The 24,779-nt window shown below is 25.7% G+C and overlaps 1 protein-coding gene across 2 annotated transcripts; it reads right to left on the reverse strand.

Moving 5' to 3' along the window:
* Window positions 1–348: 348 nt before the first annotated feature.
* On the reverse strand, window positions 349–13,544 carry LOC129615120 (xanthine dehydrogenase). 2 transcript variants are annotated; one of them, XM_055530197.1, is made up of 8 exons: window positions 13,451–13,544; window positions 12,996–13,132; window positions 5,341–6,419; window positions 3,749–5,279; window positions 3,423–3,691; window positions 2,420–3,293; window positions 2,183–2,350; window positions 349–2,127 (listed from the first exon to the last, which is right to left on the reverse strand). In XM_055530197.1, exons 2-8 carry the CDS (start codon window positions 13,107–13,109, stop codon window positions 2,077–2,079), a joined length of 4,086 nt encoding a protein of 1,361 aa, XP_055386172.1. In that variant the 5' UTR covers window positions 13,110–13,132; window positions 13,451–13,544; the 3' UTR covers window positions 349–2,076. The 2 variants fall into 2 exon arrangements, with proteins under 2 accessions (XP_055386172.1, XP_055386170.1); XM_055530195.1 differs by having other exon boundaries at window positions 12,996–13,174.
* Window positions 13,545–24,779: the final 11,235 nt, after the last annotated feature.

Genomic DNA, 24,779 nt, shown 5'->3' on the forward strand with positions numbered 1-24,779 from the left:
TTAATGAAAATAAATAATTAATTAAATAAAATACACAATATTCTAAATATAAATTATATTTTGAAAAAAATTGCATTGACTAAACTATTAACAAAAGAAAAATTATATAGAAACGAAAATCTTAATTATAAAAGAAGACGATAATAAATAAAATATAAAAAGGAATTATTAAATTTTCAAATAGGATTAATAAAATTAATTGTACTTCCGAAATAAAGAAAAAAACCATAATAAAATTAAGTAAAAACCGTAATACAAAAGAATAATGATGAAAAAATTTACGAAATTAATTTGAATTCGATAAAATCAATTGAATTTTCTTGCTTTTCTTACTTAGTCAAGAATTGTTTTCAGAAGATTAAAAAGATGAGAATTTTGTTTCAACAAATTTTTATCTCTTGCGAATTTATTTAAAAAAATTTATAAATTATTTTTACGTGTAAATAAATGTATATTAATAATATGTAATTATTTCAATTGTTTTCAATTTATCCAATTGGACTTTTGTTTAATTAAAACAAAGCTACTTACTTTTATACTTTCTTATAGTTTTTTATTTTGTTTCGATTATTTCTTATAGGATTCTTTTAACTCACAAATTTCCTAGAGAAAAAAAATGACTTTCCCAGAAAATTAGCAAATTTTTTTTTTCACTTTTTTTGTTGTTAATAAAAATATTAAAAAAAACAGTAAAATTATGTGAATTAAAAATAAAATCGTAGTTTTATTTAAAATAGAAAATTACTTTTTTGTTATAATATAGTAAAAATTATAAGTATAATTTGGGCCACTCAAAACAAGTAAAGAAAACTGCATATATGAAGAATTGATTGCATGACAATTTTTTTATTTTCGAAAATTTTAAAAAATTTAATTTGCGATTATTCAACACTTTGTATTTTGAATAAATAATAATAATTATACGCATTTTAAATCCAATAATATTTTCTTATTAATTTAAATGTTAAAACCAGAAAAAACAAAAATCCTCTACAATACGCATTTAAAAAGCATTATAAAAATTTTTAAATAAAATGTAATTTTTAACTTTTCTAGCTACATTATGTCTACAGAAAATTGAACAACTTCTTATAGTACATATATACATGGGGGGTTTTCGTTTATGCTTGCTGCGCTGAAAGTTCTACATTAGAACTAAAATTTCTAAGTTGCAACGTTAAACAGTATGCAAAACCTTTAGATAAGTTTTTTTTTTTTTACGCAGTCTACAAATTCTGAAACTTTTTAACAATCAGTCGTTCGAAAATAACAGAAATGGCATTGTTTATGAAATTATATCCCAATACTTTTGTCCTTCTAATTCACTGCAAAATAAGGAAATTTTAACAAGATATGAAGACTTAAGAAAACTTACCCTGTAATAACCCTTCAATATCTGAATCTGTCAATTTTGAATTTAAAATTAAAAAAAAAGAAATTTCATGAGCAGCAACAAAATTTATACTAGCGGTCTGCGCTACATTTCTAACATTTCTTTATTGAAGATTGAATTTTCTTTATTGAAGATTGAATTTTCTTTATTGAAGATTGAATTTTCTTTATTGAAGATTGAATTTTCTTTATTGAAGATTAAATTTTCTTTATTGAAGAGTACTATATGCTAAAACTATTCTAGAACTGAATAAACGAAAATCCCCTAATTCATGTAGTGAATTTACAAAAACGCCTTACGCAAGAATGTATAGCTATTACTTAAAACTGCAATTACGAATTTAACCAAACTTTGGTGCACTTTTTTAACAAATAAGTACGTCCATTTATATGAATTTTGAACTTTGCAAAATATTGCAGTGACATCAAAAAAATTTCAGCAACAAATTTAAAGTCAAAGCATCAAAGTTAAGAGACTATGGATTATAAAATGTTAAATACGAGTATAATAAAATATGAAATAAAAGTTTTTGTAAGCAGAATAATATATATATAAATATATATATATATTTTGGCAAAAAAGTGCCTATAATAACAAATTAGCATAATATAAAAAATATATAAAATTTTTATAATGCACAATTAAAATGCATTAAATTATTATTGCATAATTCCATTAATCTTCTAAGCCATTACATTCCATGGAGTGAATGTACCAGACTTTGGTTCGTCAATCTAAAAAATATTGAATGAAACTTGTTAAAAAATATTAAATTTAATATATACAAACCATTTTAGTGAATTTATCTTCACATGCCATTCTTATTCTAGCAGCAGTTGCTGGAGCAGTCAAACTGAAATTAGTATTTAAATCTTGTTCTTTTCTAGCAGCTGCAATCGCTTCCTTAATAGCAAAGAAAATTGATGAGGCCAAAAATAATGGTGGTTCTCCAACAGCCTTCATTTGATAATTATATGAAATTATATTAAAGTTATACGAAAATTTCAATTTGTATTTAAAAAATACCTTCGAGGAATATATTGCTTTCGGATTGTCTGCTCCAGTTAGCAAGCTTACATTGAATTCAGCTGGAATGTCTGCGAATCCAGGTAATTTATACATACCAGGTCCTTTAGAATACATAACACCGCTTGGTGAGTAAACCATTTCTTCAAGAGTTAATAAGCCATAACCTTGCATAAAACCTCCTTCAATTTGTCCTATATCTATAGCTGGATTTAAGCTAGTACCGATATCCATAACAATCTCCGTTTTTAAAACTTGATGATCTCCAGTTAAACAATCAATTTCAACAACAGAAACCGCAGCACCATTTGTAAAATAAGAATATAGTTTACCAGTATTAGTTAGTGGATTATACCCAATTTCTGGGGTCTTATAAAAGCCAGTTGCTGATAGACTAATACGTTCAAGAAATGCTTTATGAATCCATTCTTCCCAAGTACCGTTTGGTAAAGCTTTTTTGACTGGTGCTAAACGATCATTAATCTTTTCACATGCATTAAAAACAGCCATTCCATTTAAATCTGAAGATACACTAGCTGCTGTGGGTTGACCGTTTGGCACTTTATCAGTAGCTGTTTCCATTATATGAATTTTTTCTTGCGGTATATTGAGGACCCTAGCAGCAACTTGTATCATTTTAATATGCAGACCTTGACCCATTTCCGTTCCTGCATGTGTCAATAAAACTGACCCATCTTCGTAAATATTAACCAGTGCACCGGCTTGGTTCATATGAAGAATGTTGAATGCTATGCCAAATTTAGTTGGGACAATAGCAACGCCACGCTTCCTCCAACGATTTTTGTTATTAAATTCCTTAACTTCTTTTCGTAAATCAAAAAATTTCGATTGCTTTAAACATTCCTCCCAACATCTAAAATTTCAATACATTAAAAGTAGGTGAAAATAAAAAGTAGTATAAATAAAAGTAGTGAAGTAAATAAGCGTTTAGCAAACTAAACTTGAATTTAGGTTTAAGCAATGTCTAACTGATTAAATTTACCTTTTGATAGTGCAATTCTCTAAAACCGTATTATAATAAGTAACGTCTCCAGTATTGTACATGTTGAGATAAGCTACATCAACATAATCTTTACCACATACTCTAGCTACATCACGGATGATATGTTCTGCAGCAAACATAGCTTGTGGACCACCAAATCCTCTAAAAGCGGTATTACTTGGTAAATTTGTTTTACATACATATCCAATTACTTTGACGTTATCAACGCGATACGCATTTTCGAAATGCGTCATGGCTCTGTCAAGAACCTAAATAAAATTTAATTAAATATTTTTTAAAACCTTAAATATATTGATGTAATTTACAGCAAAAGATAAATCTGCACTCCAGCCAGCATTATTAAAAATTTCAATTTCTATTCCTAACAACTTTCCCTCTTTGGTGCAAGCTACCTTATATTTAAATAAAAATGGATGTCTTGTTCCTGTAATAAGCATATCCTCATCTCGGTCCAACATGCAACGTATTGGTCGTTTTAGTTTATATGCAGCAAGAGCTACTGGAAGAGCTACTAGAACACCGCGCGTTTCTTTACCTCCAAAACCACCGCCAAGACGTTTTACACGGCAACTTATTTTTGCTGATGGTATTCCTAACATACGAGAAATCAAATGTTGAACTTCACTTGGATGTTGTGTTGAAGCAAATACTTCTAATTCGTCACTATCTCTTGGAATAGCCGTAGAACATTGAGTTTCTAGATAAAAGTGTTCTTGCCCGCCCATTCGGCAAGAACCTTCAACAATGTAATCAGAGTTTTGAAAAGCTTCTTCTACGTCACCCTTAACAAATGTCTTTGGAAACCCATCAAAGTAAGATTGATGTTTGATTGCGTCTTCTATAGATACAATAATTGGAGACAACTCCTCATATGTTACTTTAACTAAACGTGCAGCTCTTTGCGCGATAGCTTGAGTTTTAGCTACAATAGCTCCTATGGTTTGACCATGCGTGTAAACTGTTGTAGCAAAAACTTCTTCATCATGAAAAACTGCCCCAAATGAGTTTTGATAATTTGTCAAATCCTGACTAGAGAAAAAAGCTTCAACACCCTCAACTTCTAAAGCTTCTGATGCGTCGACAGAAGTAACCTTTGCGTATGTCTTCTGACTAAAAACTAAAGCTAAATAAAGCTCATTTTCTGCCTTAGGTATATCATCAGTATAAATAGCTTCTCCAGTTGCTTGCTTAAAAGCAGATGAATGAACTTTGGGTTGTCCTATTGGATCATGAACTGATGTCGAATCTAATCTTTTCTCATATAATTGTGCACTTGAGGGAATTTTGCCATGAAATACATCAGCACCGCTCTTTTCTTTTTCTGAAAGCTTAACTCCAACTATTCTATTATTTTCTAGTTGTTGTGCCACAGCCAGGTACGTTTTAAAGAACAAGCTTAAAACCAAAGCTCTTCTATATGATACCATGCCACCAGGTGCACTCGGTGATAAAGACAATTCTTTACATAAACTTTGCGCTGCAATTTCAACTACTTGCTCAGACCACGTTTTGCCTTCTAATAATTTAGAAGTTATTGGTGCCATAACCGTAGTTGGTGCCATTCCACCAAAAGCCATATCAATTTTTTCAACAACGTTAGTGTTTGTTTTAAAGATAATATTAAATGCTCCATTCACAATTGCTATGTCATCATCTCTACGTTTTGCTTGTTTATAAGCAATAGTGTATTGGTTGAGTTCAGTTTTTGGAATTTTGATTGATACAAGAACTTCATGGGGCTGAATAACATTCTTACGGTAACTTGTGAAAAACCCTTCCCCCATATGAACTGTTCTAGTCATTTCTTTGGTAGATTTAAAGCTTCTAACCTCCAAACTGCAATTAGTTATTACATAAGTAAGAATAATTGAATTCAATTCTTTAAAAATGAATTTACCTTACTTTTGCTGCGGTCAATATTGGATTCAAATCTGAAATTGGACTTCCAGTCATAATATTTCCACCAATAGACGCGACATTTCTAATTTGTTTGCCAGCAAAATATTGTAACATATCAATTATACATTGATACAATCGTGTTTCATGTCCTGGCAATTTTTTAATTTCGTTTTTCAAAAACATTTCGACATTCATTAAGCTGGCTGAAGCACCTATGTGTACACCATTATCACAGTTTTTTATTTCATTTAATTCTTTTATTTGTGAAACATTGATTAAAACCGGGTACAAAAAATGTTTAAATTTAACTTCAACTCCAACTTCTGTATTTCCTACAACAAGTTTCGCATTTGGATATTCCGATTTCAGTTTTAATAATTCAACAATTGTTGTTGGTCTAAACCACGTGACTCTATCACTTTGAAATTTTAAAAAGCTCTCGTCAAGAACACTAGAAACTTTTAGTTCTGGTGGAAATATTGGTTCTTGAGTTGGATCATATGGAGCGAATTCACTTTTTTCAAATAACTTATTTTCTAAGTTACCATTGCCATTTTTTTCATTGTCATTACATTTATTTCCATTTAATTTGCAACAATTTTCACCCATTCCACATGCAAATTCTTTAGTAAATGTTTTATATCCTTCTATGATAGGTCGATATCCAGTACATCTACATAAATTACCTTGAAATGCTACTTCCATATCTTGCATACTTGGTTTAGGCATACTTCTTAATAGAGCATACATTGACATTACTATACCAGGAGTACAAAATCCACATTGTGAACCATGAGCTTTAGCTATTCTCTCTTGTACTGGATGTAAACGTGTACGAGTACTGCCAATACCCTCAACTGTTGTTACAGCACAACCATGCATTGAACATACTGGAGTTAAGCAAGCATTCACTGCCATATGTTTAACTTCATTTGTAATTCTGTTAATGCGTGATACCATAACGGTACAAGCTCCACATCCTCCTTCGCCACATCCTAATTTAGTTCCACATAAATGAAGTTTATCACGTAAATATGTTAATAAAGTTGTTTCTGGATCTGGATTAGGATCTTTTACCTAAAAATAATTTAATTTTATAATATTTTATAATATTAAGTTCAAAAATGTTTTTTCTTTCTAATAATTTAACACGGCAATATTGAGAGCTAAATTTTGCCAAATGTCTTAATGTCATTCGTTTCCTTTTTGAAAAGGAAAAAATGTCTAAAATATTTCGATTAAATAAATAAAATTAAATTTTTTTTTACCATAACTTGTAATGTACATACATATATGGATAATTGTGACGGCACATTTCATATTTAAATTTTATGTAAATTATGATTTTTAGTTTGAAAATTTCATCGCAGAAGTTTAATTTTGGAATATGTATTTCAAATTTAAATAGAGTACATAATTCTTCGAACTGGCAGAACGAACTAGATACATACATATGTATGTATATTTTTTCTTGAAAACTTTCAAGCTTCTATTTTATTTTATTAAATTAATTTGTGTAATTTTATAGAAATCTTCACCAATATTTGTTATTTTCAATAATTGAAATGTCAGTTTGTAATCGTTTATTGAAATTTAAAATCTTAATAGGCCTGAGAAACTTTATTGTTTGAAAAGGCAATAAATTATGTTCATATTTAATTCTATACGTACATTTATATATGTACATATATATGATTTATTTCTGAGGTGTTTTTAATAATAAGTACATCTAGTGAAAATAATTGGAACATGCTTAAATAAAATGTTTTCATTTATGCGCAAATTATAAGTGGCCCAGGACCATAACGGACTAAGCTACGTTAACGTTTTATTTTCTTTATTTACGTTTAGACGATTTATTTATGTTTTATTACGTTTTACATTTACGTTTTTATTTTTTTAAAAAAGGTTTTCAAAAATATTTTGAATGTCAAAAAAATAGGACCAAGTTGTGTAGTATTTAGCTTAATAGGACAAAGTTATGTATTTAGATAATAAGTCTAAATAATAAAAGTATTTTTTCTATTAAGGTTGTGTTACTTTGGTTCCGAGTTTATAGGCTTTATTCAATCATAGTTCAATTAGACAACGCATTAATAAACGGCACTAATAACAATTTAATTTTAATTTCTGAATTGTAATTAACATAAGTAACGCATAAAAAAATATTTTATACATTGCTGCAGTAACGAAATGAAGAGTAGCACCAATTTTAAGCAAAAATTTTTTTTGCGCTTTGAATACTTTGCACGATTAGAGCGTTGATATCTTCATTTTTCCTTTCATTTCATTACATAATTAAATAATTTTTACATATTTTATTTTTACATCTCAGTACATTCATGCATTTGAAGCTGCTCTAGAAGTCTACAATACAGATTTACTGTATGTACATAAAACTACGTTTGTACAGATATTTAATAATTATGTGTGAATAAAGTATAATAGGAAAATTATAACAAAATTTGGAATTGATTCAAAAATACATTGCAAAAATTAAAAGATTTCCTCACATAAAATTATTGGATATTTCAATTGATATAATAAAAGTTCTTGTAATATTTGTTTGATAGAAGAAATGAGCTAAAGCCTTTAAATCTTAATTTTCGATGTTTGGAAATGTGGGTTTTTAATATTGTATGCTTCAAAAATTTTACCGTTAATTTTTTTACTTTAATTCATAAACTAATTTTAAGCACAAATGAAAAAATTCAAATTCAATTCAAGTAGAAAAATTGTTTAAATTTATACTATCTGGGATTCGTTTTACTGTTAATGCTCTATAAAATCATTTCAATTACTACAATCATGCTGTTCATCTTAGCGGTAACATTTTTTCCCCGAAAGACAAATTAGATCAAATTAAAAGTTATTTTTTGTTATACGTATACATATATATGTATATATATATATATATATATATATGATAGCTTCAATATCATTCGAGCTTGAAAAATGTTCAAGTTTCATATTGAAATATGTACACGTATCATAATATTTTCACCTAATTTCAAACAAAGCGAAAAGTTTCAATTTTTTCTTATTTTTCTAACCTTATTTCCCATTTGAAAATTTATATAAATCTCTATATGTCAGTGCAAAAATGCTATACAATAATTAATATTTTGATAGTTGCAAAGACGTTACTTGAATCAATAAAAGTATGTTAAATTGGCACAACTGGTTGAAATATTTAAAGCGATTTAAGGTTTGGAAAAGATTACATCAACATGGCGTGGTATATAATGCGAATTAAATAGCTAATAAATTAAATTTAACTATAGGACAAACTACACAGTTTTACATATGTACATACAACAGGGCTCATCATTTTATTCAAAACATCTTAATACTACATGTAAGGCATATTAAATCTACATTATACAATTTTGGTTTTTATTTTTACAAAATAAATTTAAATAATTTTGATTTAATTAATTTATTATAAAATAAATTTATTGATAAAAATATAATAAAATGTATCATAAGATTCGTTAAGAGTTTTAATAAATTGAAAACAAAAATATTTTTTTAGTGTATTTATTGCCGACCGCATTATGCTTGCAATAAGGTAGGTTATGTGATGACAACAAATTTTGCATCGAGTTTTCGGTGGAAACGCACTTTTCCATGGTAGGCAAGTGAAAATAAACTAGTTTTACCAACCGATCGGTCTGTTGGTCTGTCTGTATGTGCACGTGTGTATCTCAACTTCGGCTGAACCGATTTTGATGAAATTATATGTATAAGTTTATTTCGACCATGTTCATGGATTGATCAACTTTTGGGATATACCGGGACAGGCCTCGGGAACCGGACCTTTTAACGGGCCTTTTTTACATTTTTGATCATTGTGGAAAAAATATTCAACAGATCTACTTGAAATTTTATATATAAGCACTGCTCGACCGTCCGCGAAACCTCCCAACTTTTAAAGAAATCAGGTGTGTCAGCAACTGGAAGTTTACTACGGGAAAAATATGCATTTTGTGTATATAAAGGAAAATAATCAACCGATTTCATTGAAATTTAATATTTAAATTCGATGTGTTAGAACAATGAATATATAAATTTTTTGGAAAGATCAGGGCTCGGAAACAGATATATGGGCCGATTTTACATTTTTTATTATATCTACAGAACGAATTGATGGAATTTGTTGAAGAGACGCATTTTCATAATCTTATTGAATACTTTTACCGCTAATCTAGACAATATACATTGCTATCGATTATGTGTTGATCACATCAGATTTTTTTTAGCTTATTATAATATTTTCCATAGTCATACCCCGTTAATCATACAATTATTTAAAGTATTATATGGAAATACAGTATTAATTAAATAAATATTTTTTATAAGACAATAAATTGTTTACTTCACAATTTTATAATTGATAAGAATAAGTAAGCAAAAGATACTTACGTACATAATTATTTTTCATTTTTTAAAAGTATATATACATATAATGTACGTATACATACATACCTACGATCATTTACAAACTCATTTTTCATATACTATAGATATTCATACATATGTACACATGTATGTTCATTATATTTTTAAAATACTATACACTATAAGCACACAAATATTATAGATTTGCTAAATTCAAAACCTTAATATTTGCATTATTTAATAATATGGTGGTAATAATAATAACTTAAAAAGATATGTTTTCAAAAATAAATAAAATTTTAAATTATTTGAAATAAATTCTTATTTTGTTGATATTAAATTCATATTGCAAGAAAATAAAAAAAAAATTATTTGAACATTTAAACACAACAAAACAAATTTGTAGTTATATTTCGAAAGTGTTCCACTTTATGTACATTCATATATGACGAAACGAAAAGTCAGTAGTCATCCTTCGTCAGCATTCTATAAATTTTCAATTAAAATAGTTACGTACAATAAAAATTAGAAATTGTTTGATCTATAACTAAAAACAAGTTTCTAGCTGTATATAATCAATTGTTATCAGAAATGTATTAACTTTGAATTCTTATATAATGTAGGGTATTAAAGACGATAACTTTGCTTTCGTTTCAAAATCCTAATTTCCTTAAAATATTTCAACCACTTGTACCAATATAAAATATTTTATTAATATTCCAATATAATAAAACTAATGTTGTTTCAAGTTATATCTTTGCATCTATCAAAATATTGAGTAAATTTACCGAATTTTTGCATTCACATATACAGATTTATTAATTTTAAGAATGAAAATAAACTTAAAATAATAAAGAAAAATTCAAAAATTCCATTAAGTTTGAAATTTGGTGAAAATATAATATGTGGACATATTTCAATACGAAATTTGGAATTCTTAAAGTTTATTTCAATTGGAATTTGTTAAGCTTGAATGATATTGCAGCTATGTACAGTCGGAAGCAAGTTGCAAAAACCAGAACTACATCATTGGTAAAACTAAATTGATTTTATATATTTTCCAACTTTTTTGTTCGTAATTATACGCTTGTAAAAATATCGGTTACAAACAAAACCTTTTCTAAACACAAAAAAATTTATCGCATTTACCTCTTTCTTCTTTTGATTAAGACCGTTTAATAAATAAATAGAGCAATAATGTTTAATCTGTTAATTTTGTTACAGATAAAATAAGGACTTGCCAATTCGCAATTGTCTGATGTCTGATTGTCTTAAGATCTGCTGTTAGAAATATTTAAATGACAGGACATTTTTTGCTCGCGCTTAATTTTGGAAGATTTTTTAATAATAATAGATAAAACAGCAAATTCGTTTGCCGTCAACGATCTCTATGAGGAAGAAGAAAAACTAAAATTACTTCTCAATCCACCAGTTTTAAAATAAACCAATACTTACATTTTTATACAAAGGTAAAAAAATCTAATTCACAGTTTACACAAATATTTATTTGAATGACCAGATAATGAATTCTTGTAAACAATTCCTGTCATAAATATTATGATGAAACATTTAAGTGTATTACCTAATTAATAAAAATGCAAAAAGAAAAAATGATTTTGATTTGAATGATCCTATCTATCATTCATGTTATCAAGGTCACTTATTTGCTTGTTTGTGTTTTAATTCTCAGAAAAACAAAGAAGAAGCTGTTGATAAAACCAGTTGTTAAAATATATTATATTAATAAACAAACATAATAATAAAATAATACATATACGCATGCACATAGTTAGTAAACAAAAAATTTAACTTGGTTAAAAACAGCGAAAAGAAAGAGTTGATAAAAGAAAATTTAGACTAATCGCGACTAACTTTAAATTGAAAACAAGAAAAAAAGGCAAAAAATGTTTAATAATGATCAGATACATTTTTGGTAACCAATTCTCCCTTAGCAAAACTTTAATTTATGTAAACACATACATACATACATCTTAGAACCAAACTCTTAGATTCTTTTAAATTTTAAACACAAAATGAAATCGGAAATTACTAACATCAGTATTAAAAAAATGAAATCGGAAATTACTAACATCAGTAAAAAATTTATGTATGTATGTATGTACTTTTACATCCCACATAAAATATAAAATTTTTAGAAATAACTAACTTTGCAAAATAAAATTAGTTCAAATACAGAATCCAACTGCATTATCAATATTAAAAATAAAAGCAAAAAAGATGAAAAGATAGAACGCACATATTACAGGGAACTCATTGACGTAATAAAATTCGTTACATAGAAATTTTGTTATCGACAAGTTTAAATTTTGCGATTAACATAATGATAATAGAATGCTATCTCTTGGAAAGGTGAACCTTTTCAAACTGCTACTAATCCAATAACACATAAATAATTCTTATTATCTTGGTTTAATATTTTTAGATTTTAATACATTACATAAATAACGCATGTACAAATTTACGCCTTTAAATATGATATATATAAAATATATGTGTAAATTGAAGTATGTGCAGCTATAGATTATGGCTATAAAAACATATTTAGCTCAAAACTCATATATGTTGTATAGGCAAGTGCCTTTGTATGAATGTCTTCAATTAATTAAGTACATATGTAAATACTTATGTACTTATAATTTGCAAACTATATTTGTTCTATGTATTTGTTTTCTTAATTAAAATTTCATTCAAAATAAATTCATTTATAAATAAAAGTACTGACGTATGTACTTATGTATTATTTTAAAGTTTTATTAACCCAAAACAAACGTAACATTTTTGTGTCCTACGTATAACGTAGGATACAAAAATTTCTATTTAATTTATTACTTCTATATAATGTTTAATGTAAAGTTGAACTCTTCATAATAGTTGATACTTATGTAAATATCCATAAGTAGCTAGTAAAACTTTTTTTAGCGAAAAAAAATACATTGTCACATCATTTTTAACGTATATAATTATTGTATGTATGTAGGTATAATATATAATATTATTGTTATAACGTTTCTGTTAATTCAGTAAATTCCTCATATAAATTTGTACGTATGTAATTTAAAAGAGAAATATTGTATAACATAATTAAAGTTAATACTTATTTCCAAGCAAAAGTGATCTAATTAATACGAGTACTTTACTACAGTACATATAACAATTAAATAAAATTTCAAATAAAATTTCTGTCTACAATTTATAAATTAATTAATTAATTAACAATCAAATAATTATCACCTTTTTTCCATTCACAAAAAATATAAGTACTGAAGAATTATTTGAATTTTCAGTACCAATATTGTTATATCCATTTGCATGACCATTTGTACCATTAACACCGTTCAATGTCATTATATAACAATTTCAGATTCGTTCTAATATTGTATAAAAAGTAAATTAATCTTATTATTTATAATCTAAAAATAATTATTATTTGATTATTGTGTTTAACAATGAAATCACATTTATTTACTAAAAACAAAATTAAATGTAAAATTATTTTTAAATTGTGAATTTAATAATATTATATTTAATTAGATTATTATATATTTTTGCAAATTTATAAAAACAAAATAAAAATATTTTTAATTCACTTAAAAACGATTTTAGTAATGGCAACAAATCAAGACTCTAAATCAATATTTGAGATAAGCGATAAGACCTTGGAAAAATAAAAATTTTAAATTAATTACGTTTAAATTCGCAATGTTTTGAATTGTTTGTTAATTTGAATGATTAAAAAAAATGATTATTATTTAATAAGAGAATAAAGCACTTTTGTATTCCACGAAGCTCTAACACGAACTGACGATTTAATTTTAAAATTTTTAATTTAATATTCAAGTAAATGCTTAATGTTTGTTTATTAATGAACTCGAATTAGTTAGGAGAAGAGAGGTGTACAAATATATTATATTATAGTATGTTAATGCTTATGTTTGTTTTTGTTATCACAATCTAGTAGAGGTACTTTACTCAAAAAATTAAAAAAAAAGAGAATAGTTTTTATCAATAAAGATATGAGAATAAAAAAAGAATCTGGTGAGAGTAAAATTGTTTTTCGGAGAGAGTTTTAATTAATTTCAATATTTTTATTATATAGCTTGCAATTGATAAAATATTAATTAACGAAATGCGGTGGGCAGATGGAACGCTGAAACTTTTAAAGAAATAAATTGTAATACCAACTAAATTATATAAAATTAAATTTAATAGCAATGATAATAAAAAAACGTTGCGGAGCAGTCAAATAATATTTTTATACAATTTAAATATATGAAGTAAGTAAAGTATAATTTAGAAATGTTTGCGTTGTAATGAGTGTTGTATACAAATATGCCATTTGCTTGAATTCGCTGACATTCAAAGAAAAAAATTTACTATAGAGCCAGAGTATAGACATTTAGGCTATATTTCACCGTCGGCTTGAATCTGGGCAGTCCCATTTAAATGTTTGTATTTTATATGAGTTATACCATTTTGATACGGAAAACTGCACTTGCCCTGTTTTCAATTTCATAATTCTAAAAGAAATTGCTGTTACAAAATTGACATTTAAGCAGTATGCAGATTGTACCTTCGAACTCAGTTCTCTATATAGCGATGAATATTCTAACATATTGCCCTTATAAAATATGTAGCGTAGACTTTTGGAAAGTGTAATGTAGACCTATACATTAGGGCTTATTTTCAGTGTCGAATCACTAAATGATAGTGACGTTTATCGTAAAAGTTTCAAAAACTTTATTATAGACACGAATCGTTTGTATTGAATTAATTGGTTTATGTTAACAATAACAATATCAAACTTTTTACGATTATTTTCACTTAGTCATTTGATACTCCATTAAAGCTGTAAACCCCATTAATAAACCCCATTAAAGCTGTATTATAGTAATGCAAATACATAGTAAGATACGAAAAATACGTGATAATTATATAATTAATATTTTAACCTAGAAAAATTTTCTTAAAAATATAGAAATTTAAATCTGATCTGATACATATTCGAGCTAGTCAATAATAATTTAACATTGATAGATATAATTTCATAAATTTCCTTAAAATAGTATTATATTCAAAAACTATTATAATGTTATGAGTGAAGTTATTTTGTTACCATATAATTGCAAGCGCATATAAGTGTTCGAATTATGTACACATATCTGTTATAACATAAGACATGTAACAGACTGTAAAATGTGTTTTAATTTTTCTATTACATGAAACCAAAAATTTTCAGCATTCTGCACTTACATGTTTTGATTTATATATGTGATGACTGTGAACATACATACGTTTTGTAGATAGTATTGAGAAATTTTTCGGTAATATTAAATTACAAACTGTTTTAGTCTTAAATTATTTAATTGAAAAGAAAAACATAAAATATCAAATAACATTTTTACTCCCAATTTACAAAACATTACAATTCGAATTACAATAGTTAACAGAACAATTTGAATAATGCAATATTTTAAGAAAGAGAGAGAGGATTTGTTTTATTATGTATTAAATTTCGAGAATGAAAAATTTTATTGACATTAAAGCAAAATAAAAAAACTTTTGGCTTACATGTCTTTTGCTTTTAAGATTTTTAAATTTTGTCGTCTCAGTCTCCAAAACTTTAGAGCGAAAAATATTTCATGCTTAAAAAAAGCAACGAAAAAAAAATTAATTTCGTCATTGCAAATAATTGTGTCAGAAATAAAGCTACACTCGAAGCGGAATCAAAATATTGAAAGATACTTACTTACTAACTTACTTATTTACTTTAAATTTTGCTAATGCGAACTAAACAGAAGTCAGTTCTTCTAAAGGTGTGAAATGGCATAAAATGTTTTCATAATAAGATTAAAGAAAATGACTTCGCCTGTTGCAGTTAACTAGGTTTTCATATTCAAATTAAATAAAAATTTCAGAATTATTTCAGAAAAAAAATAACAAAAGTATTTGAAACAAAATTAAGTTTTAAAAGAAATTGCAATCAGCAATCTTTTTTATTTCATTATTTTTAATTTAATCACAAGAGTAGTTTCTAGTTGAACTCAAATATGTTATTAGTTTCATCAAATGCAATTTGTTTTTTACAAAATTACTTTTTAATTTTTTTGATATTCTTACTTTTAATCGTTTTCTTTTTTAACGTGCCTTTAAGAGTTGGTTTATTCGCCTCATTATATTCTCTTACGAACTCTCTACAAAATCCCGGTATTTTATCAAACTTCTTCTTAACAGGTTCATAATTTACTTTAAAATTAAAATCATCCTCAGAATATTGTGTTTCCTTACAAGCTTTTATAGGTAAATTTAATAATTTTGGTTTAATTAACCCGGCTGGTGGTGTAAATTCAATATCAAATTCATTATCGCTTTCACTACAATCATCCATTACATTTGTATTATTTCTTTTTATTATGAATTTAATTGGTTTCATGTTTAAATAAGGATTGGCACTACAAACAATATCAGCTGATGATTTTAGAGGGCGCATTGTAATTATATATTCTCCGTTATGTTTTTCTAATTTTAAAGTTGGTTTTTGTTCTAGAGTTTCTTTATTTAATTTAATTTTTTTATTTCGCTTAAAAACTGGTAATGTGTCAGCTGGAAAATCTTTTAAAAAATATCTCATTAAATTTTTTATTTTGGAGCTAATTGCACCCGGTTTCCATCCCTTTGATATCATTTCTTTATTTGTATTCCATAGCCATCCCATGTGTTTCGGAACACCTTTATTTTTTATTAAGCAACCTCTGTGTGTTACATGCATTTTTCTAAAAACGAAAAAAATATTATTGACAATTGGTTAAGCGATTTAATTTTCAACTACATTTTTTCTTTGAAGGCCTTTTAAGGCTGAAGACAGAAATTTAGTATTGCTTCTGCGATTAATGCTATTTTAATATTGGTAAATAGTAAAATATTCGAAAGTAAATAATAGAATTGCAATTGCAGGTTTAAGGTAAAAATTTAAAGTTTTTGCGATTTTAAAATTGGAAAGCTAAAATATTGTAAAAAAATAATAATTTTTTTATAATCATATTTTATTGCATAAGTTTAGGAGAAATATTAATGAAATTATCTAAAAAAAAAACTACTAGTATAACGATTAACTAGACTGATAACTGGTTTAGTAAAGGAAAGTCAATTAGTTCAGTTAAACAGCGTTGTTAATGTTTGCTGCTTAAGTTTTAAGTTCTTAGAATAAAGTGGTCATAGTTTTACTTTGCTGGTTTCTTCAGGTGATAGCTCAATGAATAAAGATAAAGAAGAAACAAGGGTTTTAATTTGAGTGGATGTAGGAGAAAATCTGAATTAGAAATGAGATTTTATTCTACTGAAATAAGTTCTCATTATAATTTGTTGCATTCATTTGATTGGAAAGTTTCAGTCTTCTTGTAAATGAAAACTTTTGTAAACGGATCCATACGCAAAAGTAAGCCCGGATATATAGACTTAATCTATTAGAAAATTTGTGCTAAAAATTTGTAGTAAAATATATCAATTAATTAAGAATTAAACACCTTGTTAGACACGACGGCGGGTTATATTTATATACACGTTTCTTGTTTGATTGCTGTTTTTTGAATTTCCTACAATTGGGGTCGGTTTTGAAACTTTTGAATTTTTCGAAATTGTTTGATAAACATTTTGTAAAATTTGTAGATTTATTTGGAAATGCTCTGCCATACTTCTGTCTAAGTGCCAATATTATCTTTGATAAAGGAGGCACTTTATCGGAGCTATCAGTGTATTCATCTATAATTTTGTTTATAATAGAATCTTTGGACTTTAGAGTTCCATTTCTTGAGTCTCCATATGCATTTTTTTGAAAACATTTTTGAAAATTTTCATTTCTAGAGCTTTTGGGAATTTGATCACAGCAGAAGCATTTCATTTTGTAGCCTTTTTGAGTATCGGTGGTTTTATAACCCTTAACACACTCTAAATTACTAAATGAGTAAAGTTTATCATCTGTTGTATGATGTACTCTATTGAAAATTATTAAATTACTTGTTGAATTTTGCATTTTAAATCGACTTGAAGTTTTGGATGGTGAAAGTTTAAAGATTATCGATTGGTTATCTTTGCATTCAAATTTGTTATCTGTGCAAAAAAGGTTTTAGTTATTAAATATTATTTTAAGAAATTTCAATTAAAATTGTTAACTTATTTAAGTGAGATGAAAATCACCCTAAACAATTTTTATATTATCTAAGCCCATTCTATCTTACCTAGGCCCGGAATGAATTTTGTAACCGATTCATATTTTCTAGAACATTTTGTTATGTTATCACCGATTTCACCATTCCTGTTGAAAATAGAATTTTCAATAGATATTCTGGCATTACAACAACCTTCATCTATTATGGTACTTAAATTTTTATCGCAATCACCTTTTTCATCAAGTTTTCGAACATAATCCTTTAAATTTTTTAGGTTGATTTGACCATTTAATAATGAATGTGATGGACATTTTTTATCATCATCAATAAAAAACAAAATATCATTTTCGTCTGAGCTTTTCTCCGAATTTTCACTAGTATCACCATATATTTTGTTTAAAATGTCTCCCATTGACAAATCACGTTTTAATTTTTGTTTTATTTGCGCTTGACTTTTATTATCAAGAGAATTACTGCACCTTAAGGTCTGTCCTTTGTTAGTTATTTGAAAGCCCAATGTAATATTGCCAATTATTTTACAATTGTGAATAATTTCTTTATATTCTAGTTGACAATAATCTGTAAACTCCTTATAATTTAGTTTTTCAAAAAGACTTTTCTTCCAATCGATTGTGAAAGAATTTAATGTAATAGATTGGTTATCTGAGCAATTCACTTTTTCTAAATCAACTATAATAGATGAAGTAATTAATGCATCCCGTAAATCATTTAGTGTGCTTTTAAATTCAATGCTTCTTCCTTCACGAAATTCTTTATCATTTTTACTTCTAATTTCTAATTTAGTTCCTAAAAATGAAACATTTACAATAATTTCAGATAATTGAAATTCTTCTGGGTTGCAAAACGTGATATTGCTGATAATAAAATCAAAGACGAAGTTGCATTCATTCTTCATTTTGAACTTGCTATTTTCCAAAGCAAATCGTGCTAAAGTCTAAAAACATTAAAATTTTGTAGCAATTTTTAAAGAAAAGTTAATTAATGTAAAGGAAAATAAAAATGAACTGCTGATAATTAATTTTGAATAGGAGATTTAAAAAAAATATTGATTTGAATTATTTATGTATTTTTGAATTTTAATGAGGTTGCTACAATCAAAAATTCAATTTAATTTAACTTTTTGGCTTAATGTTTATTATTCAAGCTTACCATCTTCCATTCTTCTTAGACTTTTCCATAAATTCTGTAATTCATATTGTGTTTAGCGCTTTTCTAAAAAGTTCTGAAAAAAAGTGCTTATTAGTTTATTACAGAACTTTTACACCCTTTTAGATAGAAAGAAAATTAAGATAAAAAATACTGAAATGGCTGCCGAGGCCTGTTGCACTCTAAGAAATTTGTGCCTCCCGTGGGACTGGGGGGACAGGATCTGACCATGCTCAGTCGTCCAAATTTGAGGACATTAGTGGAGGTTCTCAATGGACACTGCTTCTCGAGGCTCCATCTGCAAAGGATGAGCAGGGTGGCGGATAACGTCTGCCGTTTATGCCTGGAGGAGGACGAAACCTTGGAGCACTTACTGTGTGAGTGCGAAGCGGTTGCTCGCCTGAGATTTTGTGACCCCGTGGAGGATCTCGCAGCTTGATGTGGCTGCCATACTGCGGTTTTTCAGGGGCCTAGGTATAGAGCTAAATTAGGTGGGGATGGAAATCACAAAAGATCCTATGGATCGACGTGAGGAGAGCTTAAGGGCCTCGGTCCCCGTGAAGGAAAAAAAAACATAAAAAATAAAAGATTAAAATAAAAAATAAAATTTCACATATATAAACAGATTTTTACAAAAAACTTATTTTCGTAGAAGAAAATTTAAACCTTTCCCCCTCTTCATTTAAAGTCATAGCCCCGAAAATTTCCAATTTTTTTACTATTTATTCAAATTTTGCAAACGCTGAAAAATAGTAGCTTCTATAGCTAAAATGTCTGCTAAAATTTACCGTTATCTAAAAACCGTTTTTTTTTCTTTTTTTTCATTTTTCTTCTAGGCAATAAGTTGTATAGGAACCTGAAATTTTAGCAGCATTTAGATATTAACAAATATTTTATTTCGTTGGAAAAAAATATTTTTCCAGAACCATCCTCTCTCAAGTTATCACCGCTTAAAAATTGTAACATTTAAATTTCCATCACATTATATTTGCATAAGCTTTTCCTAAATTATGTAAATGCAGAAACTTAACTGTAAATACCATACACTTATTTTGTTAACTGACGCGCAATTAACCTTTGAATTCAAGCATTATGTCTCTTTTTTTGTATCATCCTAAATATATGTAATTAATATATGTGTATAAAAAAGGAAAAGTGCTACTTTACAAACTATTGGTTTAATCCTACTTTCCTCTATCAATGTCATACTTTGTTAAAAACAAAATCCATAAAATTTATTTAAGAAGATCCAATCCATTAATTTTATGAGGCTATAGACTTAAGGCATCTCAACACAATACTATAAATTAAAGAAAAGTTCAATTTTTAAACATTTTTCTCTCAAATTTTATTATTCACATAAATTTTTTTATTTTTTAATATTTAATACTTTTAATAAAATTTTTATCATATTTATAATTTATGTAATTAATTTTAATTATGGATGTGCTTTTTTTTATATTAATAATTTAATACAATTTCTTACTTATTTTTAATTAATACATTTTTAATAATTTTTTATATTTTAACTTCTGGTTTAAAGTTACAATATACTTACATGGCTATTTTATTAAAAAATAATAATAATTTAATTAAATTAAAATCAACATTAATTGTAATTAAATGTTTTTAAATTCACAATTTAATAAATCATAACTTTTCTAAAAAAAATTGAAAAACAAAAAAGAAAATCAATTAAGTCCTATATTAAATTAATTTTTGATTAAAATTAAATTTTACTTTACTCTAGTTAGCCTATTTTATACATTTATTAAAAAGTTTTTCTCAAAATTATAAATTTAAAGCTCAAAAAACAAGTTTTTGATATTTAACTAAAGTTCAACTTAATAAAGCAATTAAAAATTCTTTAATTCATGAACACTTTGAAAATTAATTTTTTTTCAATTCGCTAAGAATAATATTCACTCTTGTATTTGAAATTCATACTAAGAAACGATATCACTTTTTACATAGTGATAATGACATTTTATCCTGAAGAATTTGGTATACTATCACCGAAAACACAATATCCATAGTTACTATAATTTGTGTCTATAAAGTGAAGTGTTTAAAATTTTTAAAATCCTCATTTAATGTCAATTATACATTATTGTGAATATTTTGAAACTGTCAATATTCAAGTATATACATTAATGTATTAATTTTTGTATGTATGTCTTAATTAACTAAAATTTAAATTCCTTTTCCTAATAAATTATATAAAATTCAGATAATTTTACCTACTCTTATGGATTTGTGGTGGCAATATTGTGCGAATTGCACTTTTTCTTTTATAAATTTTCAATTGATGAACTATAATAATAATTAATCAATTGTTTTTATACTATGACTTAAGATTTAGATCAAAACATCTAAATGAAAGCCACATATTTTATATAAAAAAAATTTAGAAGAATTCTTGGAAAATTTCACTTTATATAGTGTTAATGTAGAAAAAGCTATACATAATGTAAATAAAACATTACAAAAAATTATGTCAGTTGCATATTTTCAGGCGTTTGATTATAGAAAAAGCAATAAGTATACTAATTATAACATAATACAAATTTTAATTGTAAAATTTATACTATAAGAAAAGGAAAATGTCTAAAGTAACTGTTACACTTCTGGTATCAGATTAATGATCGGATGGAATGATCTGATTATCAACCGAACCAAAAGTTTTCAAAGACTACATGAAAAAAATTATTTTTTTTGCTTTTTCAATTTCATGTTATACATGTTATATTTATGTAGGTATTTGAAAGATTTATTGTCTATAGTTTGACATAAAAATTTGAAAATAATTTGATGTGTAAATGCTCATTAGATTATATGTTCTATTAAATTGTAGATTAAAAAAAATCGTAGTCCGACGTGTAACTTTCATCTAAATGGAAACATTCGCTTTTTCAATAATTTTGAAAGTTTTTATTCTTGTCGTTTCTTCGCTTGTAAGTTCCTATAAAATTATGTACTGTGTTTGGCAATTTTACATAATTTACTTCTATTGTAGAACTTTATTTGCATCAAACTTGATAAATAAAAACTAACAAAATGAACTGCCAAAAGCGTATTTTTAAAAATGCAGCCATATTCTCTTAACAGTTTTTTTTTTAAACTGCAACTCCAAACTAAGATTGTAAATTATTTGTGAATATTTTACAATCTTAGTTTATATTTTACAATCTTAATGATTGTAAGAAAATCGCAGTTTTAATTTTACTACCGCAAGTCGCAGATTCAAAAATGTCGGAAAATCTTAAAATTTATTATTTATGTGTGAAAATACATGAATGCGACATTACTTCAATAACTGCAAAAAATTACTTTAATGCAACTAGCAACTTTAAAGTCTTTACAGTTATTATTTCGGTGGTTAAAGCTACTTAAAGTTTAGAGAAATAGAAAAGCAAACTACATTTTCAAAAATAGTCTTTTCTTACAGATTTTCAGACAGAGTGGTAAGTGAAATTTCAAAAACTTGTAGAAAATACGAGTCTTCTTTTTTAGGCAGACTTTTCCTTATTTATTTATGCGAGCACTCGTACATTTGTAAAGAAATTATTTATTTTAAAAAGTAAAATTTCATTTTAAAATTGTTTTCTTTCATTTTGTTTTTTCGAAAACGTTTGATTCTATTCAATTTGCAGTATGTTTATATTATAATATCCGAAAATGTAACATTAATTATACTTAATTAAATTACATACAACATACAATTTTTGAATTATAAATTGTATATTAGTTATACATTTATTATTAATTATATTTTAGTATATATAATATTCAGTCTAAGAAAATTAATACAAATTAAACATTTACATAATATTTTCTTTTCTTTTTAAATTTATTAAAATTATTTGAATATTTTATTATTAACTACAATTTTAAATTTTTTTTATTTATTTTATTTTCTTTTTGTTGTCTTTTTAAACTTATTTTTATCACAATATTGCACATTATTGGCCTGAATAAATTTATTTTATTTATTTCTTTTTTTTTCTATATAACATTTTATGTAAGTGTATGTATGTGAATAATAAACAAAATTTTTATTTTCTATATTTTCTTACTGTTCTTAATATATATAAATATAATATACTTAATGATTATTACTGTGTTTATATCAATAATTTAAATTTAATTAAAATTTTAATTAAATTTTGAATTTTAAGTATGCTATGTATGTTTGTATATAAAGTAAATCTAATACAACACGAAAATTCTTGTAATTTTTTCTTTTCTTTTTTTCATTTTATATAAAATGTTCTGTCAAAAATGATATTACAATTAAAATGGGTATATATTCAAATGTATGTATATAAGTTATAATTACATATATATATATGATATAAAATTTTCATATCGTATGATATTTATATAATACCGTATGTATTATGTTATAACTTATAACACAAAAATTATTGTTATAATATTAATAATATTGGAATTTTTATACTATGCATTATGTTTCATGAAATATTTTATTTACTAATACAATCAAATTTATAAAAGATTATTACTATTTGATTAGAGTTCAAGAAATAAAATACAAAATTAATATTAATAAAGTCGAAAATAAATTTGTTAAATTAAAATAAGTAAAACAAATTCCAATAAAAGTTTATTTAATATTATCAATTATCTAAAATTATAACAGATAACAAAATTTAGTTTTTCTATTAAATATAAGACATAACACTTTTTGAAATAAAAAAAATATAAAAAAAAAATCGGCAAAGCTACCTTTACTCAATAGAACATAAAGATTTTTTTTTGTTTTTATATTTTTATTTAACTCTAATCGGAAATGGCACCTGCAATTATTGATTACAAAATGCAGCCTGATATTAAATGTATTCCACAATAGGATGTTGAAAAAAATTTAAATTTGTAATTTATGAGAACTTTAAATTGTTTGCTTTTGCAAATGACATTTCAGACCACCAGCTTTATATAAATAATAATCTCTTGTATCAAATACATATTTAAAAAAAAAAAAAGGATATGGGCGTCTACCAAAATGCAAATCTATAATGTCATCTTGATTTATTCAGTAATACAGATTTAATTACTGAATAAATTAATTTAATGTTAGATACACTTTATTTTATTCAGCAATATAAAGCTGAATTGTTGCGTAACTCAAAATAACATACAAATTTACAAATCTATGCACCAGTATCTTCATATTATACTGAAATTCGTTTATGACGTTTAGAAGTTGCAGAAGTAGTAAATCTAATCTATTTTTTTTTTCAATTCTATTTTAATAAAAAATTATTTATGTTGTATTGAATATAAGGTAAAAATTTTTTTTTAAATTTCTTTAATATAGAAAATTGCAAAGCTTAATATGTTGACAGCATAAAATCAACAAAAATTGGCCTATATATTTTTTATTATTACATTTATACTAATTAAAATTTATTGTAAGCAATATTTTACTGTTATAATTTTAATTTTTTAAATGGCACTATGAAGCTGCACGGGCTTTTCTTCATTAGTTTTTTTTCTTTCTGTATTATATTTCCTTTGTTATATAATAAAAATTTTAGCTTATAGCGCACTTATATTCTTAATATTTTTTAATTTAAAAAAAAAATTATATCTAAAAATTAAGACAAATTTAAACACATTTGAAGTACATATTACGTATATTTGCAAAAATTTTTATTTACTA

This window comes from Condylostylus longicornis, unplaced genomic scaffold (assembly GCF_029603195.1).
Source record: "Condylostylus longicornis isolate FDR11 unplaced genomic scaffold, ASM2960319v2 ptg000135l, whole genome shotgun sequence".
NCBI classification, from domain to species: Eukaryota; Metazoa; Arthropoda; class Insecta; order Diptera; family Dolichopodidae; genus Condylostylus; species Condylostylus longicornis.

Bases quoted from the DNA above. Each gene is read 5' to 3' on its own strand.
- LOC129615120 (XM_055530197.1), bottom strand. From the start codon at position 13,109: ATGACATTGAACGGTGTTAATGGTACAAATGGTCATGCAAATGGATAT. The intron at 5,280-5,340 runs GTAAATTCATTT...AACTAATTGCAG, and splicing joins TTGACCGCAGCAAAAGTAAG to TTTGGAGGTTAGAAGCTTTA. The intron at 3,692-3,748 runs GTAAATTACATC...AATTTTATTTAG, and splicing joins GTGCAGATTTATCTTTTGCT to GTTCTTGACAGAGCCATGAC.